At 42.8% G+C, this 19,250-nt stretch overlaps 1 protein-coding gene across 1 annotated transcript in view; it reads right to left on the reverse strand.

Moving 5' to 3' along the window:
- RAD51C (RAD51 paralog C) overlaps window positions 1-19,250 on the reverse strand; it is a 42,797-nt gene that overhangs the window by 12,106 nt on the left and 11,441 nt on the right. Inside the window, exons 4-6 of the mRNA XM_050764737.1 lie at window positions 19,031-19,164; window positions 12,282-12,413; window positions 1,224-1,290 (exon numbers count right to left, since the gene is read on the reverse strand). Coding sequence (XP_050620694.1) covers window positions 1,224-1,290; window positions 12,282-12,413; window positions 19,031-19,164 — 333 coding nt within the window. The remainder of the gene's footprint in view (window positions 1-1,223; window positions 1,291-12,281; window positions 12,414-19,030; window positions 19,165-19,250) is intronic.

The following is a 19,250-nucleotide window of genomic DNA, read 5'->3' on the forward strand; positions in this document are numbered from 1 at the left end:
TTAAATGGGTGATAGAAAGTGACAAAAAGAGGTGGAAGAAACATGAGACTATTACACTCCCTTCCCTAACCTTCCTCCTTTTCATCCTGCTCACCTGGGCCAGGTTAGAATCTGTCCTTTGTACAGTACCCTGTACCTTTCTATTGTAACCTTTACGACATTATCTGTTTATAGAATGATCTATGCCATTAGTTGAAAACTAGTCCAGGGCAGAAACTTTTTTTTTTGAGACAGAGTTTTGCTCTTGTTGCCCAGGCTGGAGTGCAATGGCGCAATCTCAGCTTACTGCAACCTCTGCCTCCCAGGTTCAAGCGCTTCTCCTGCCTCAGCCTCCCGAGTAGCTGGGATCACAGGAATGTGCCACCGCACCCAGCTAATTTTGTATTTTTAGTAGAGACTGAGTTCTCCATGTTGGTCAGGCTGGTCTCAAACTCCCGAGCTCAGGTGATCCACCTACCTCGGCCTCCCAAAGTGCTGGGATTACAGGCATAAGCCACCGTGCCTGGCCAAAACTCTGGTAGAATACTCTTTAAGATTTTAGTGGAAATAAACCTTGAAGCATTGCATTCTAACAAAACCACGATATTCACTGTAATGTGATTTGTGTTTAAGTATATTCACCCTTCCTTCTCTCTAACACTGTGAACTCCCTGGGGGCAAGAATTTTGACACTATAGTTGCCAGACAGTAGATACGCACTTTTTTAAGAGTCTTACTCTGTCCCCCAGGTTGGAGTGCAGTGGCACGATCCCAGCACACTGCAGCCTGTGCCTCCCAGGTTCAAGCAATTCTCATTCCTCAGCCTCCCAAGTAGGGGGGATTACAAGTGTGCGCCACCATGTCCGGCTAATTTTTTGTATTTTTAGGAGAGACAGGGTTTCACCATGTTGACCAGGCCAGTCTTGAACTCCTGGTCTCAAGTGATCCGCCTCGGCCTCCCAAGGTGTTGGGATTACAGGTGTGAGAGGCTGTGTCTGGCCACTCAATAAATGTTAAATAACTAAAAGGAACAGCCAGTATTTAAGGGTACTGTGCTTAGTGCTAAGATTAACCAGTGAACAAGACAAATACAGTCTGCTTTCATGAAGCTATAGTATTCAATGAGAATCAAATGAAAGAGATAAGAAAAACTGTGATTAACTAAAATGTTTATCTGGAAAATCAAATGAAAGAGATAAGAAAAACTGTGATTAACTAAAATGTTTATCTGATTAATTACCCACCTAATGCAGGAACGAGCAAGGCCTGATTTTTATCAATCTTTGTTGTCATCTGATTGGTTAAAATTACCTACAAAAACAAAATGTAAGAAAATTAGGTGAGTCTCCTTAAAAATTATCAAGTAGACCAGCCCGGCCAAGATTGTGAAACCCCATCTCTACTAAAAATACAAAAATTAGCCAGGCATGGTGGCATGCACCTGTAATCCCAGCTACTCGGGAGGCTGAGGCAGGAGAATAACTTGAACCTGGGGCAGGCAGAGGTTGCTGTGAGCCAAGATCAGTCCACTTCACTCCAGCCTGAACAAAAGAGCGAAACTGTCTCACTAAATAAATAAATAAATACATACATAAATAATTAATCAAGTAAACAGTCTTGTGATTTTAGTAATCTGAAAATAATCTACCTATTACAGACAGCCATTTAAGTAATACAAATTTTTCTGATAAAAAATTTTTAAAATATACTCATAAAAAGATGGAGTTATCTGAAAATATGATTCTACTGATCATAAAATATTTTATTTTCATACTTTAGAAATGAGGTCTTGCTATGTTGCCCAGGTTGTCCTTGAAGTCCTAGACTCACATGATCTTCCCACCTCAGCCTCTTGAATAGCTGGGACTAAAGGTGTTTGCCAAATCTAGCTCATAAAACTCTTTTTTTTTTTTTAAAGACACAGGGTCTTGCTGTGTTACCCAGGCTGATCTTGAACTCTGAACTCCTGGACTCACACAATCCTCCTGCCTCAGCCTCCCAAAGTGCTGGGATTACAGGCATAAGCCACTGTACTTGACCTATAAAAAACTTTAAAAAAAATTAGCTGGGCATGGTGGTGCACAACTGTAGTCCCAGTTACTCAGGAGGCTGAGGTAGGAGAATTGCTTGAGAACAGGAGGTTGAGGCAGCAGTGAGCCATGATCCTGTCACCGTACTCCAGCCTGGCGAACAAGTAAGACCTTGTCTCAAAAAAGAAAGATTGAGTCTCGCTCTGTTGCCCAGACTGGAGTGCAATGGTGCGATCTCAGCTCACTTCAATCTCCGCCTCCCAGGTTCAAGCAATTCTCCTGCCTCAGCCTCCCAAGTAGCTACGATTACAGGTGCCTGCCACCATGCCTGGCTAATTTTTGCATTTTTAGTAAAGACGGGGTTTTAATATGTTGGCCAGCCTGTTCTAGAACTCCTGACCTCAAGTGATCCACCCACCTCAGCCTCCCAAAGGGCTGGGATTATAAGTATGAGTCACTGTGCCTGGCCTGAGTCCATGTTCTTTATCATTATTGCCTCCCTAGAATATTTTTATTGAAAGGAATATGAAATCCTTAATAAATACCTCAGTGTTTATACTTTTAGGAAGGAGGCAAATATAGTATTACTGTTTATAATTTTATAGGAAAAAAGGAAACTGAGGCAACAAATTATGAGAAGAGACTTAAAACTCATTTTAAAAAGTACAATATAAGTAGAGGAACTAGGAAAAAAAAAAATCCTAGTAGTCAGGTCAAATGACTCCAAATTATGATTATGCTAGTTGGCTAGTAACAGCCACAGGTGTTGCTTTGCAACTCACAGATGGCCCTCCAGGTTTCATATTGCTAATTCTCTTTGTATAAATACTGACCTACAAAAAAGGTTCCAGGTTTTGAAAGACAGTAATTTTAAATAAAAGCAAGGAAAACAAAAGTGTTTAAGGTTGACTTAACATAGAAGTCAGATCTGTTATCTTTCCACCCAAAAATCTCCAGAAATGGTTACTTTATATACTCTTCTAATACATATCTTCCCTCCAGAAAAAAGAGTTAATATTGCAAACTAAAACTGATAACGAAATTCTTTGAAAAGCAGTAAGAAAAAGGTGTCTGCTCTGAAAATGAGTATTTTACATAAGAAAACTGAAAAACAGCCCAGGAGCGGTGGCTCAGGCCTATAATTCCAGCACTTTGGGAGGCCAAGGCAGGCAGATCACCTGAGGTCAGGAGTTCGAGACCAGTCTGGCCAACATGGCGATACCCCATCTCTACCAAAAACACAAAAAGTTAGCCGGACATGGGGCAGGCATCTGTAACCCCAGCTATTTGGGAGGCTGAGGCACGAGAATCGCTTAAATCCAGGAGGCGGAGGTTGCAGTGAGCCAAGACTGTACCACTGCACTCCAGCCTGGGCAACGAGAGCAAGACTCCATCGCAAAAAAAAAGAAAAAGAAAAAGAAAACTGAGAAAGAAACAAAAGGTTGTTTGGCTGTTCCCATTGCAGTGGTAACACCCTAACATTTCTGTCCGGCCACAAAGGAGAAATCTGTGATCCACCTAGATCTCAATTAGAAACCAAGTGAATGACAAGATTTTCTTCCAGTTCCCCTCCCCTTACATGCCACAGGGCATTCTCCATTTGTTACCTCTCACTAGGCACCTTAGAAAAAGCTAAGCAGGAATTTAAATTGGAAGCTTTTCTTTATTTCTTTTCTTTCTTTTTTTTTTTTTGAGACAAGGTCTCATTCTGTTGCTCAGGCTGGAGTACAATGGCATGATCTTGGCTCACTGCAACCTCCGCCTCCTGGGTTCAAGTGATTCCCCTGCCTCAGCCTCCTGAGTAGCTGGGATTAGAGGTGTGAGCCACCACGCCTGGTTAAGTTTGTATTTTTAGTAGAGGTGGGGTTTCTCCATGTTGGTCAGGCTGATCTTGAACTCCCGACCTCAGGTGATCTGCCCACCTCGGCCTCCCAAAGTGGTAGGATTACAGGCATGAGCCACCACACCCGGCCGGCAGCTTTTCTTAAGAGTATTTTTTAGAAATGGGGTCTCGCCGGGCGCAGTGGCTCAAGCCTGTAATCCCAGCACTTTGGGAGGCCGAGACGGGCGGATCACGAGGTCAGGAGATCGAGACCATCCTGGCTGACACGGTGAAACCCCGTCTCTACTAAAAAATACAAAAAACTAGCCGGGCGCAGTGGCGGGCGCCTGTAGTCCCAGCTACTCGGGAGGCTGAGGCAGGAGAATGGCGGGAACCCAGGAGGCGGAGTTTGCAGTGAGCTGAGATCTGGCCACTGCACTCCAGCCTGGGCGGCAAAGCGAGACTCCGTCTCAAAAAAAAAAAAAAAAAAAAAAATAGAAATGGGGTCTCACTCTGTCACCCAGGCTGGGGTGCAACGACACAATCATAGCTTACTGCAGCCTTGAAGTCCTGGGCTCAAACAATCTTCCTGCCTCAGCTTCCCTAGTAGCTAGAACTATAGGCAAGCACCACCATGCCTAACTAATTTTTAAATTATTTGTAGAGACAGGGTTTGGCTATGTTGCCCAGACTAACCTTGAACTCCTGGCCTCAAGTGATCCTCCCACCTTGGCCTCCCAAAGTGCTGGGATTATAGGCATGAGCCACTGTGCCTGGCCCACATGTAGCTTTTAAAAGTTAAATTAGCCGGGTGTGGTGGCTCACGCCTGTAATCCCAACACTTTGGGAGCCGAGGTGGGCAGATCATGAGATCAGGAGATCGAGACCATCCTGGCTAATACGGTGAAACCCCGTCTCTACTAAAAATACAAAAAATTAGCCAGGCGTGGTGGCATGTGCCTATAGTCCCAGCTACTCGGGAGGCTGAGGCAGAAGAATGGTGTGAACCCAGGAGGCAGAGCTTGTAGTGAGCTGAGATCGCACCACTGCACTCCAGCCTGGGCGACAGAGCGAGACTCAATCTCAAAAAAAAAAGGTAAATTAGAGGCCAGGCGTGGTGGTTTATGCCTGTAATTCCAGCACTTTGGGAGGCTGAGGCGGGCAGATCACAAGGTCAGGATATCGAAGCCATGCTGGCTAACACAGTGAAACCCCGTCTCAACTAAAAATACAAAAAGTTAGCCGGGCGTGATGGCAAGCACCTGTAGTCCCAGCTACTCGGGAGGCTGAGGCAGGAGAATCGCTTGAACCTGAGAGGAGGCTGCAGTGAGCCAAGATGGTGCCACTGTACTCCAGCCTGGGCGAGACAGTGAGACTCCATCTCAAGAAATAAATAAATAAATAAGTTAAATTAAAACTATAAAGTCAGCAGCTCAGTAGTATTAGCTATATTTCAAGTGCTGAACAGTCATGCAGCTACTGTACTAGACTGTACATTTTCATCTTTCCATCAGATCTACTGGACAGTGCTGGTTTAGACAGAGTAGTTTACCCATTATGTACCTTCAGGAAAATATAAATCAAACTACTGATTTACCAGGTATTCAACATGCCAAAATTAGAATTTCCGATTATTAGCAAATATTTATATAGTAATTATATTACTTTTGCAAAACGATTGGCCTCCGTGATACAACTGAAAATTATTATGTGATTATGCCAAGCTTCTAAAAAATAGTGGTTTTTTTTTGTTTTTTTGTTTTTTTTTAAGACAGAGTCTTGCTCTGTTGCCCAGGCTCAAGTGCAGTAGCACAACCTCGGCTCACTGCAACCTCTGCCTCCTGGGTTCAAGTGATTTTCCTGCCTCAGCCTCCCAAGTAGCTAGGATTTCAGGTGCCCGCCACCAGGCTTGGCTAAATTTTGTATTTTTAGTAAAGACAGGGTTTCACTATGTTGGCCAGGCTGGTCTCGAACTCCTGACCTCAGGTGATCCACCCAGCTCGGCCTCCCAAAGTGCTGTGATTACAAGAGTGAGCCACCATACCGGGCCAAAAATTTAAAACGTAAAGTAACAATCACTTGAAATTATGAACTTCAGGCCGGGTGCGGTGGCTCAAGCCTGTAATCCCAGCACTTTGGGAGGCCGAGACGGGCGGATCACGAGGTCAGGAGATCGAGACCATCCTGGCTGACACGGTGAAACCCCGTCTCTACTAAAAAATACAAAAAACTAGCCGGGCGAGGTGGCGGGCGCCTGTAGTCCCAGCTACTCGGGAGGCTGAGGCAGGAGAATGGCGTGAACGCGGGAGGCGGAGCTTGCAGTGAGCTGAGATCCGGCCACTGCACTCCAGCCTGGGCGGCAGAGCGAGACTCCGTCTCAAAAAAAAAAAAAAAAAAAAAAGAAATTATGAACTTCAGAGCTTTAAAAATATTTCTGCCATCCAATGTCCTTCAACCAATGAACAGATAAACAAAATGTGATATATCCATAAAATGCAAAATTATTCAGTCATTAAAAAGACATTGATAGATGCTAAAATACAGATAAACCTTGAAAACATGTTAAGTGAAAGAAGTCAGACATAAAAGGCCACATACTGTCTGATCTGCTTATATAAAATGTCAAGAAAAGACAAATTCACAGAAACACAAAGCATACTAGTGGTTATGAGGGACTGAGGGAGGGTAGAATGGAGAATGACAGTTAATGAAAAAGGTTTTGGTTTTTTTTGAGACGAGTTTCGCTCTTGTTGCCCAAGCTGGAGTGCAATGGCGCCGTCTTGGCTCGCTGCAACCTCCGCCTCCCAGTTTCAAGCGATTTTCCTGCCTCAGCCTCCAGAGTAGCTGAGTAGTAGGTGGGCACCCACCACCACAACCGGCTAATTTTTTTGTAGTTTTAGTAGAGAAAGGGTTTCACCACGTTGGCCAGGCAGGTTGCAAACTCCTGACCTCAGGTGATCCACCCATCTTGGCCTCCCAAAGTGCTGGAATTACAGGGGTGAACCATTGCGCCCAGTCGAAAAGAGGGTTTTTTTTTTTTTTTTTAAATCTGGAACTGTGAGTTTCCCAGAACCAGAATTACTTTCTCCATAGGGTACAAAGTTATAGTTGACCATAAGAAAAATTTGCATGAGATTTGAAAAGTGAGTCAAGGAGCAAACACTTTAAATATTCTGAAATTCATTGTGAGGTGGTTTCTTTTTTGGGGTGATGGAAATATTCTAAAATTATACAGTGGTGATGTTTGCAAAACTCTGTGGATACACTGAAAATCACTGAATTGTACATGTTGCAAGGATGAATTTTATAGTATATGGATTATGTCATTAAAGCTGTTTAACAAATTATGCCAATAATAAAAAAAAAAACATATTTTTAAAGGACTTTCCCTATATCGATTTGGCAAAGATTTAAAAGACTAGTACCTGGCGGGGCGTGGTGGCTCACGCCTATAATCCCAGCACTTTGGGAGGCCAAGGCGGGCGGATCACCAGGTCAGGAGATTCAGACCATTCTGGCTAACACGGTGAAACCCGTTTCTACTAAAAATATAAAAAATTAGCCAGGCATGGTGGCACGCGCCTGTAGTCCCAGCTACCCAGGAGGCTGAGGCAGGAGAATCTCTTGAACCCAGGAGGCACAGGTTGCAGTAAGCCGAGATCGAGCCACAGCACTCCAACCGGGGCAACAGAGCAAGACTCCATTTCAAAGACATAAATAAATTAAACGACTGGTACCCAAAGTTGGTAAAGATATGGGAAAACAAGAGTTCCCATTCATTGCCGTAGAGACATACTTTGGAGCATAGTTTCTGAGGGTAATTTTATAATATAAAACAAAATGTTCAAAAATCTATTCCTTTGGCTTAATATTTTCACTTTAAGAAATTTATTCTAGGCTAGGTGTGGTGGCTCATGCCTGTAATCCCAGCACTTTGGGAGGCAGAGGAGGGTGGATCACTTGAGGCCAGGAGTTTGAGACCAGCCTGGCCAACATGGTGAAACCCCACCTCTACTAAAAATACAAAAACCAGCCAGGTGTGGTGGTGCATGCCTGTAATCCCAGCTATTCGGGAGACTGTGGAATGAGAAGCTCTTGAACCTGGGAGGTGGAGACTGCAGTGAGCCAAGAGTGTGAGGCTGTACTCCAACCTGGGTGACAGAGGAAGACTCTGTCTAAAACAGGAAAAAAAAAAAAGAGACAATCAATAAGGAGGTGGTTAAAAAAACTACACTACAGGCTGTGCACAGTGGCTCATGCCTAGGGAAGGCTGAAGCAGGAGGATCCCTTAAGCCCAGGAGTTCAAGAACAGCCTAGGCAACATAGTGAGACCTCATCTCTACAAAAAACTTATTTATTTATTTATTTTGGAGATAGAGTCTCACTGTGTCTCCCCAGCTGGAGTGCAATGGTATGATCTTGGCTCACTGCAACCTCCACCTCCTGAGTTCAAGTGATTCTCCTGCCTCAGCCTCCCAAGTAGCTAGGACTACAGGTAAGCACCACCATGTCCAGCTAATTTTGGTATTATTAGTAGAGACAAAGTTTCAACATGTTGGCCAGGCTGGTCTTGAACTCCTGACCTCAAGTGATCTGCTCGCCCCAGCCTCCCATAGTGGCGGGGTTACAGGTGTGAGCTTCCACACCCAGCCTCTACAAAAAATTTTAAAAATGACTGGGTGTGGTGGTGTGTGCCTGTAGTCTCAGTTACTCAGGAGGCTGAAGTGAAAGGATTGCTTAAGCCCAGGAGATTGAGGCTACAGTGAACCAAGATCATGCCACTGCACTCTAGCCTGGGTGACAGAGCGAGACTCTGTTTCAAAAAAAAAACCCAAAAACAAATACAAATACAAATACAAAAAAAACCTATGCTACAGTCAAACAACAAAATACTATGCAGTTATTAGCACAAAGCAGACTTATTAGTGTACATAGAAGAAAAAAAGTAGTGTACGTGGAAAGATGTTCACAATATATTAAGTGAAAAACAGAAAACTGCTTTGCACAATAGGATGTATAATATGACCTCATTTTCATTTCTTTTTGTGTTTTTGAAGACAGGGTCTTGCTCTGCTGCCTAGGCTGGAATGCAGTGGTGTGATCTCAGCTCACTGCAACCTTTGCCTCCCAGCCTCAAGCAATCCTCCTCCCACCTCAGCCTCTCAAGTAGCTAGGACTATGGGTGCGTGCCACTATGCTTGGCTAACATTTTTTTTTAAATTTGTAGCAATGAGGTCTCACTATATTTCCCAGGCTGGTCTCAAATTCATGGGCTCAAGTGATCCTCCCACCTTGGCCTCCCCAAGTGCTGGGATTACAGGCGTAAGCCACTGTGGTGGCATGACCTCTTTTTCTTTTTTTTTTGAGATGGAGTCTTGCTCTGTCGCCCAGGCTGGAGTGCAGTGGCGCGATCTCAGAACACTGCAAGCTCTGCCTCCCAGGTTCATGCCATTCTCCTGCCTCAGCCTCCCAAGTAACTGAAATTACAGGTGCCCACCACCACACCCGGCTAATTTTTTGTATTTTTAGTAGAGACAGGGTTTCACCGTGTTAGCCAGGACAGTCTTGATCTCCTGACCTCATGATCCACCTGCCTCAGCCTCCCAAAGTGCTGGGATTACAGGCGTGAGCTACCACGCCTGGTCTATGACCTCATTTTCTAAAAAGTAAGTTTGTGGGCCGGGCGCGGTGGCTCACGCCTGTAATCCCAGCACTTTGGGAGGCCGAGGCGGGAGGATCACGAGGTCAGAAGATTGAGACCGTCCTGGCTAACACGGTGAAACCCCGTCTCTACTAAAAATACAAAAAATTAGCCGGGCGTGGTGGTGCATGCCTGTAGTCCCAGCTACTCGGAGGCTGAGGCAGGAGAATGGTGTGAACCCAGGAGGCAGAGCTTGCAGTGAGCCAAGATGGTGCCACTGCATTCCAGCCTGGGCAACAAAGCGAGACTCCGTCTCAAAAAAAAAAAAATAAAATAAAATAAAAAGTAAGTTTGTATATGTGTAAATTCTGCAAAAATATTTACACCAGACAACAATATTTACACCATCTCTGAGTAATGAATAATCGCTTTCTACATTTCTTATTGTTTAGATCTTTTTTTTTTTTTTACAAAAACCATACATAACTTAAAATTTTTCTTTTGTTTTTTCTTTGAGACGGAGTCTTACTCTCTCACCCAGGCTGGAGTGCAGTGGCGCGCTCTCGGCTCACTGCAACCTCCGCCTTCTGGGTTCAAACAATTCTCTTGCCTCAGCCTGAGTAGCTGGGATTACAGGTGCGCACCACCAAGCCTGACTAATTTTTGTATTTTTAGTAGAGATGGTTTCACCACGTTGGTCAGGCTGGTCTCGAACTCCTGATCTCATGATCCACCCACCTCAGTCTCCCAAAGTGCTAGGATTACAGACGTGAGCTGCTGTGCCTGGCCAATTATTCTTATTTTATGTAATTTTTTTTTTTAGAGATGGGATCAGGCTTTGTTGTCCAGGCTGGCCTCAAACTCCTGGCTTCAGGCGATCCTCCCACTTTGGCCTTCCAAAAGTATTGGGATTACAGGTATGAGCTACCACATCTGGCCTTAAAATTATAAAATACATTATCAAAAGCCATACATGTTATATATAAGCTAATTGGGAAAAAAACCTTCAAGCAAAGAAATTATAAAGTAAGAAAGGGAAAGTGTGTCCTTAACCCTACAAAATTCCATCCTTTGAAGTAGCCAAGGCCGGGCACAGTGGCTCATGCATGTAATCCTAGCACTTTAGAAAGCTGAGGCCGGCAGATGATCGCTTGAGCCGAAGAGTTCATGACCAGCTGGGCAACATGGTGAAACCCCATCTCTACAAAAAAAAAAAAAAATACAAAGTGGGAGAATCACTTGAGCCCGGGATGTCGAGGCTGCAATGAGCCCTCACTGCACCACTGCACTTCAATAAGATTCTGTCTCCAAAAAAAAAATAAAAAAGAAGTAGCCAATGTTAATGTTTTGGTCCTTTCATATCATTCTCTTCATATATACAAATATAAATGCACACATATAATTTTGTTTTCTCTAAACTGAGATTACACTAAATATATTTTATATACAACCTAAATTTCTTCTCAGTAACCTATATGTAAATATCTTCTCCCATGTTAGGACGTTTATATTTACATCACTCTTCTTAAACACTACCTACTATTTGATGTTATTGTTTGGATTGCTTTTTTAGTCAGAAAAGGTGAAGCTATTTCTGTTAAAATAAAAACATAACTATGCAACCCATTAGTCTTGAGTGCCCCCTACTGGAGGCTCTTCACTGATATTAACAAAAGGCTAAATTACGATTAATTTAAGCAAGAAGTAATTCAAACACAGGGCACTATGCTTTTCAGCATATGGCAAAAAATCTGGAAATTAAAAGGAAAAAGTATGCTTTAAAATTATTTTACTGAGAAAGTTCTTTATTTACTTATGATGCATTATAGGTATGTGCTAAAGTCTCTCCAATTAAGGCAAAGACAAAGAAACCAAATTTAGCAGTTTGACCTTACATCTTACTACCAGACAAATGTGTGTATTTGTGTCAGTGGTGAGATGGGGATTCAGGGTGGGAAGTAATGGCGAACAGGTAGTTAAAGAGGAGTGAGGTAAAACTTTAAAAAAAAAATCTCTTCCCTTCTGAACTGATATATACTTCTCTCCTCACATTTCAAATCTTCAAGAGGTATTTGGCTCTACCTCAAAGCACCTCGGTTGTTTACACTAGGTAATGTTTCGATCCATCTGAATCTGTGATTACATACCACATAATAATCAAAGACTCAGAGTAGAAGAAAACCAGCGATATTGGAAGAGTTAACCTGAAAAACATCCAAAGTATATTTAAACAAAGAAGACACTGCAATTAACAAAGGTGGCACTTCTTTATCAAACAAAATCCTTTTTTTTTTCTCGAGACGGAGTCTTGCTGTTGCCCAGGCTGGAGTGCGATGGTGCGTTCTCCGCCCACTGCAACCTCTGCCTCCTGGGTTCAAGCGATTCTCCTGCCTCAGCCTCCCGAGTAGCTGAGATTACAGGGGCATGCCACCACGCCCGGATAATTTTTTGTATTTTTTTTTTTCAGTAGACACAGAGTTTCACCATGTTGGCCAGGCTAGTCTCAAACTCCTGACCTCATGATTCACCTGCCTTGGCCTCCCAAAGTGCTAGGATTACAAGCGTGAGCCACTGCGCCCAACCACAAAGTCCATTTTTAAAAATGACATATTAATTATGCTTGTTTTCCAGAAAAACTGACACTTATGACCAGAATTTTTTAATAGAAACCAAAACCAAACTGAAACTTTACTCAAAACTGCATGTCTATATTATTTGTCAGGCAAATGCTATTTTGATATTTCTAGACATTAACATTTTATACAGTCTTGACTTTGTTCTAAAATTCTCTTCACTAGTTAATACTTACAGCTAATCTGTGATTATTTGCAAGGCTGATCATTTGCTGGGCTAGGCCATTTAATAACCGAGTACGAAGAGACAGGTCATCTAGGTCATGACGAAACGGAAAAGCAATACCATCCACTATCACTAGTCGAACCTAAATACAGAAGAGATAATATTAGATTTGGTATCAAAAATAAAATAATAAAAATGACATCCAAAAACCATAGTCCATTACAAGAAAAAATCTTAAAACCCAGGGCTTTATTTCCAACTGTCTAAAAAATGGCTTTCTTTTGAAAAGTTACAAAGCTATTCACCCAATACTTTCTGCGGTAATCACTAAAAGTTAAAATGGACTCTGCTTTGATAATTTCTCAACTTTAAAAAAGTAATTCAAAGGCCAGTCACGACGGCTCACACCTGTAATCCCAACACTTTGGCAGGCCGAGGCAGGTGGATCACGAGGTCAGGAGTTCAAGACCAGCCTGGCCAAGATGGTGAAACTCCATCTCTACTAAAACTACAAAAATTAGCTAGGCGCAGTGGCAGGCACCTGTAACCCCAGCTACTCGGGAGGCTGAGGCAGGAGAATCGCTTGAACCCTGGCAGCAGAGGTTGTGCCACTGTACTCCTGTCTGGGCAACAGAGTAAGACTTTGTCTCAAAAAAAAAAAAAAAAAAAAAAAGAAATTCAAAAAGAAAAAGGAATAATTATAATTTTCTTTTTTCTTTTTTTTGAGACAGAGTCTCGCTCTGTAACACAGGCTGGAGTGCAGTGGCGTGATCTCGGCTCACTGCAAGCTCCACCTCCCGAGTTCACATCATTCTCCTGCCTCAGCCTCCTGAGTAGCTGGGACTACAGGCGCCTGCCACCACACCCGGCTAATTTTTTTGTATTTTTTAGTGGAAATGGCGTTTCACTGTGTTAACCAGGATGGTCTCAATCTCCTGACCTCGTGATCCGCCCACCTTGGCCTTCCAAAGTGCTGGGATTACAGGCATGAGCCACTGCGCCCAGCCGAATAATTATAATTTTCTTATAACTTGCCACTGTACACAGTCTTTACTGATAAAAAGCACATTTAAAGTATTTACAAAACATTCGGAAAAGGGGTAAAGAAAAAGTCTTGGTAAAACAACAAATTTGTCAATTAAACACACCAATTTTACCTTCAGGGTTCCTTTTATGTTTCTTGAAAAAAAAAAAAAACACCCCTTCAGGCTGGGTGCAGTGGCTCAAACCTGTAATCCCAGCACTTTGGGAGGCCGAGGCAGGTGGATCATGAGGTCAGGAGTTTGAGACCAGCCTGGCCAACATGGTGAAACCTTGCCATGTACTTCAGCGTGGGGGACAGAGTAAAACCCTTTCAAAAGAAAGCCCTCCCAAAGCAAAACATAAACAGCGAGGTTAGAAGAATAAACCAATATATAAACCTTAAGATCACAAAATCAAAAAGCATCTAGAAACTAATCGAAATGTAAACAAACAAAAAACCCCAATGCTGTTTTTTTTTTCTATCTAGTGAGGGCTAGATTAAAGAAGAGGTTTTTATGAAGCAATGTCTAAGTCAGTCATTTTTTTTAAAGTATTTGTTTCTTCATTTAGAAGTATTAACTGACACATCCTTTCCTATATGCTAGTTACTGTTCCAGGCATTGGGGATGATATAGTAAATAAGAGAGAAGAATATAGTAAATAAAAGAGAAGGTCCCTGCTCTCTTGGAGTTTATGTTTTAGTGGAGTAAGGTACCATTAATATGCAAACAAACACACGAATAAGGTAATTTCCAATAATTATAACAAAATAAAACCGGACGAAGTGATGAAGAATAGTTTAACACTAATAAAAAGCACAAAAATGCAAAAAAAAGTGGCTTATAAAGACGGTGAAAAGGACACTTATTTACAGTATGACAGCTGATATAAAAAGGCAGAACATGACCTTGTTCATCCTTAGCTGGGAATGTGTGCACAGGTTGATTCCACTTTTCATGACTCCACACATGACCAATGCTCTGTGTCCCCCCAATATTCGTAAGTTGAAGCCCTATCTCCCAGTGTGACAGTATTCGGAGAGCGGGCCTCTAAGGTAGTAATTAATGTAAAATGAGGTCATGAGAATAACATCCTGATTTGAAAAGATTCGTGTCCTTGAAGAACAAGACACCAAAGAGCTCACTCCTCTTCCTTCCTTCCCATGAGGACACAGCAAGAAGGTGGCCATCTACAAGCCAGGGAGAGAGCTCTCACCAGAGACCAATCAGCCAGAACCTTGATCTTGAGGTTCTAGTCTCCAGAACTGTAAGAAAATAAAATTTCTGTTGTTCAAGCCACTCGAGACTATAGTATTTTTGTTATGGTAGCCTGAGGTGACCACAACAGATTTTAGTATAAAGATATGAGGTATGGTGGGTTGGGGGGTGAGAGAAGTGAGATACTACTATAACAAATACCTAAAATGTGGAAGTGATTTTGAAATTGGGTAATAAGCAAAGGCTGGAAAAGTTTTGGGGCACATACTGAAAATATGGACATTAAGGGCAATTCTGGTGAGGCTTTTTTTTTTTTGAGATGGAGTCTCGCTCTGTTGCCCAGGCTGGAGTACAGTGGCATCATTCTCAGTTCACTGCAACCTCCATCTCCCTGGTTCAAGCAATTCCCCCGCCTCAGCCTCCCCAGTAGCTGGGATTACAGGTGCCCGCCACCACGCCCAGCTAATTTTTTGGTATTTTTAGTAGAGATGGGGTTTCACCATGTTGGCCAGACTGGTCTTGAACTCCTGACCTCAGGCACTCTGCCCGCCTCAGCCTCCCAAAGTGCTGGGATTACAGGCGTGAGCCACCACGCCCGGCTATTCTGGTGAGACTTTATACAGAAATGAGGAACACGTTATTGAAAACTGAAGGAAAGCTGGTGCTTAGTATAAAGTGGCAAATAACTTGGCTGACTGTGTTCTAGTATTTTATGGAAGGTAAAACTTGTGAGAAATGAAATTGGCTATTTATCTCAGGAGATTTCTTAGCAAAGTGTACAGGAAGTGGCTTGGTTCCTCCTAGATCACTTACAGTAAAAATGAAAGAGGAGACAGATGAATTGAAGAAGGAATTGTTCAGCAAGAAGGAACCAGAACTTAGAGATGTGGAAAATTCTCAGCCTATCCATATTGCTAAAAATAAGAAAGCTTGCTCTAGAGAGAAGACCAAAGGTAGGGTTGAACAATCACTCTATAAATAGATTATCCATGATGTTAATCAGCCATCTCAGCAGATGCCAGTGACAGATAAGGGATTATAACAGCAGAAACACTGCTAGTTTGAAGTAAAGGCAGAGAAAGTGGGAAAGAATGAAAGAAGACTGTTGGACTTCCTTGATTCCACAAGACAAAACCATTAGCTACTTGACTGTGAATGTGCCCTATTCCTCAAGAAAAGGAAAGAATGATGCCAAAGGGGATCACAGATCCTCAGAGCTGCCACTCTTTACATATGCCCAGGGGGCAATGCTATGTTTTTCTTGGTTTCAGAGGGTGGGGCCCTTGCAGAGAGAGGAAGGGACAGGGTCACCCCACAGAGCAGTAGGGTGACTCTGCTACTGCAGTGGGCCTGGAAGGCAGAGCATCAAAGCAAAGGATGATTCTTTTTATTATTATTTTTTTGAAACAGAGTCTCACTGTTACCCAGGCTGGAGTGCAGTGGAATGATCTCATGTCACTGCAACCTCCTCTGCCTCTTGGGTTCAAGTGATTCTTCTGCCTCAGCCTCCCGAGTAGCTGGGACTACAGGCACGCGCCACCATGCCTGGCTAATTTTTGTATTTTTAGTAGAGATGGGGTTTCACCATATTGGCCAGTGTGGTCTCAAACTCCTGACTTTGTGATCCGCCTGCCTCAGCCTACCGAAGTGCTGGGATTACAGGCATGAGCCACCGTGCCTGGCCAGCAAGATTATTCTTGAGCCTTATGGTCTAATGAAATTTGCCTTGCTAGGGACCCATAATCCTTTAGGGAATGTTCATCCTATGCCTGTCCTACTATTGTATTTTGAAAGCATATAAGTTGCCTGATTTCAAACGTTCACAGCTGGAAGGGAATTTCACCTCAGGATGAATTATAACTTGAGTCTCACCAATCTCTGATTTAGATAATATTTAGATGAGGCCTGGGACTTTTAAGAGTTGATGATGGAACGAACCAGTTAAGACCTTTGGGACTGTGTGGATGGAATGGATACAAGAAAAACATGAATGTGGTGGGTGGGGGGGCAAGGGGCCAGGGGCAAACTTCTGGGAACTCAATTGTGTCCACTTAAAATTCGTATGTTGAATCCCTAAACCCCAACGTGAATGTATGAGGAGAAAGGGCTTCTAAGGAAGTAATCAAAGTTAAATAAGTTCATAAACATGGGACCCTAATAGCCTCCTTGTAAGAAGAAACATCACGGTCCGGGCACGGTGGCTCACGCCTATAATCCCAGCACTTTGGGAGGCCGAGGCGGGCGGATCACAAGGTCAGGATATTGAGAACATCTTGGCCAACATGGGGAAACTCCGTCTCTACTAAAAATACAAAAATTAGCCAGGCACGGTGGCACGCACCTGTAGTCCCAGCTACTCTGGACGCTGAGACAGGAGAATCGCTTGAATCCGGGAGGCGGAGGTTGTAGTGAGCTGAGATCACACCATTGCACTCCAGCTTGGGCGACAAAAGCAAAACTCTGTCTCAAAAAAAAAAAAAAAATTAAAGGAAAAAAAAAAAAGAAGAAACACCAGGGAATTCACTCTCTCCTTCTTTTCCTCCCTATCATATGAGGACACACAGAAAAGATGGCTGTCTGCAAGCCAGGAAGAAAGCCCTTGCCAGAAACTGAATCAGTTAGAACTTTGATCTTGAACTTCCAGGCTCCAGAACACCAAGAAAATTAATTTCTATTGTATTTATTTATTTAATTTTTATTTATTTATTTTGAGACAGTTTCTCTGTTGCCCAGGCTGGAGTGCAGTGGCACGATCTCGGCACACTGCAACCTCCGCTTCCCAGGTTCAAGAGATTCTCCTGTCTCAGCCTCCCAAGTAGCTGGGATCACAGGCGCATGCCACCACACCAGGCTAATTTTTGTGTTTTTAGGTAGAGATGGGGTTTTGCCATGTTAGCCAGACTGGGTGACAGAGCAAGACTCTGTCTCAAAAAAATTAATTAATTAATTTAAATAAATAAATAACAAAGAGATGGCATTTTCCATGCAGAATCCTGGCAAAAATATTCATAAGGTCAGGATGATGGGTAACAGGCATTCTCATATATTATCAGTAAGAGTAGAAATTGGTGCAATCTTTCTGAAGGGCGATTTGTGCTCAAGAAAAAATGATTCTAACACTTCTTAAAACAGTAAGGAGACCATATTCAAGACTATTCCAATAGGGGTATCACAATAGGGGAGAGAGATTGGGTTCAAATCAGAATACAAAGACAAGTGGGGATTCACAACCAAGAGCAAGGTGAAGGGGTCAGTGAATGAACAATTACTAACAGTGAGACATCAAGGGTAGGGAAATTCTTGCTAAACTGACCGAACAGGATTCTTACTAAAGGCAGGCCAGCCAGGTGAGCAGCCTGGCCAACATGCAAAACCCTGTTTCTACTAAAAATACAAAAAAAAAAAAAAAAAAAAAAAATTAGGCGGGCATAATGGCGCATGCCTGTCATCCCAGCTACTTGGGGGGCTGAGGCAGGAGAACTGCCTGAACCCGGGAAGCAGAGGTTGCAGTGAGCCAAGATCGCGCCACTGCACTCCAGCCTGGGTGACAGAGCAAGACTCCATCAAATCAAAAAAAATAAACAAACAAAATAAAGGCAGGCCAATGATTTAAATATCAAAGGTGGGGAATGAGGAACGTGATCAGATATCAAAGGTGCTCAGACTATCAAATGTGAGAGATTCTCTATGAAGCTTAGCAGGTTTCTTTGCTAAGACTGGGCTGGGTAGGCCAAAGACAGGATGGGGCCAAGTTCGGTCAAAGACAATCTTTGTCACTGACAATGTTTATCTAAATTAAAGGGCCAGGCACAGTGGCTCATGCCTGTAATCCCAGCACTTTGGGAGGCCGAGGTGGGAGAATCGCTTAACCCTAGGAGTTGACTCCATTTCTACCAAAAAAAAAAAAAAAGGTGATACATGATGGCATGGTAGCTCAATGTAGCCTTGAACTGCTGGGCTCAAGCAATCCTCCCACCTCAGCCCTGCTCCACCCAGCCCTTGGTAGCTGAGACTACAGCTACACCACACACGGTTAATTTTTTTTTGGTAAAGACAATGTCTTACTATGTTGCCCAGGCTGGTTTTGAACTACTGGGCTCAAGTGATCCTCCCACCGTGGCCTCCCTAAGTGCTGGGATTACAAGTATGAGCCACTGCACCTGGCCAATAGTGATCAACTTTGGGGGGAGGCACTAGAAAACAGTAGCAGAAGGAAGTTTTTATTCTTCATTTCATACTTTTCTATACAATATGGTTTGACAGGAGCTATTCCACTATTACTGGAAATGAAACTTCTATATTATTTCAATTTCTTACTCTGGGCATAAACTATATATACATATACATATACATACACAAAACAAATATAAATATAAATAAATTGTAGGTCAAGGAAGGAAGAGGTCTTCTCAATTGGCTTTGACTTTGATTTTATGCTATTGTACTGGTTATTTTTTCATGCTTATCAAACACCTCAAAAAACTGTTGTTTAGTTACATTTCAGTAGTCTGACTCATACCTTTGAGTGTTCTGAAAGGAAATCTGGAAGAAGATAAACTTGTGCCAGTAACTCTGTGTAGTCACGACAGCGAAAATAATAAATATGGGAAAGAATATTATCAAGAGTGAAATCCTCCAAAGCTTTTCGGTGTTCTGAAACAACAAAACAATCTTAATTAGTTTTACCTGTTTGGATGTGCTGGCAATTGTAAGAAAACAATACTTTTTAATAACAAAAT

The sequence above is a fragment of the Macaca thibetana genome, chromosome 16 (genome assembly GCF_024542745.1).
Source record: "Macaca thibetana thibetana isolate TM-01 chromosome 16, ASM2454274v1, whole genome shotgun sequence".
Classification (NCBI taxonomy): Eukaryota; Metazoa; Chordata; class Mammalia; order Primates; family Cercopithecidae; genus Macaca; species Macaca thibetana.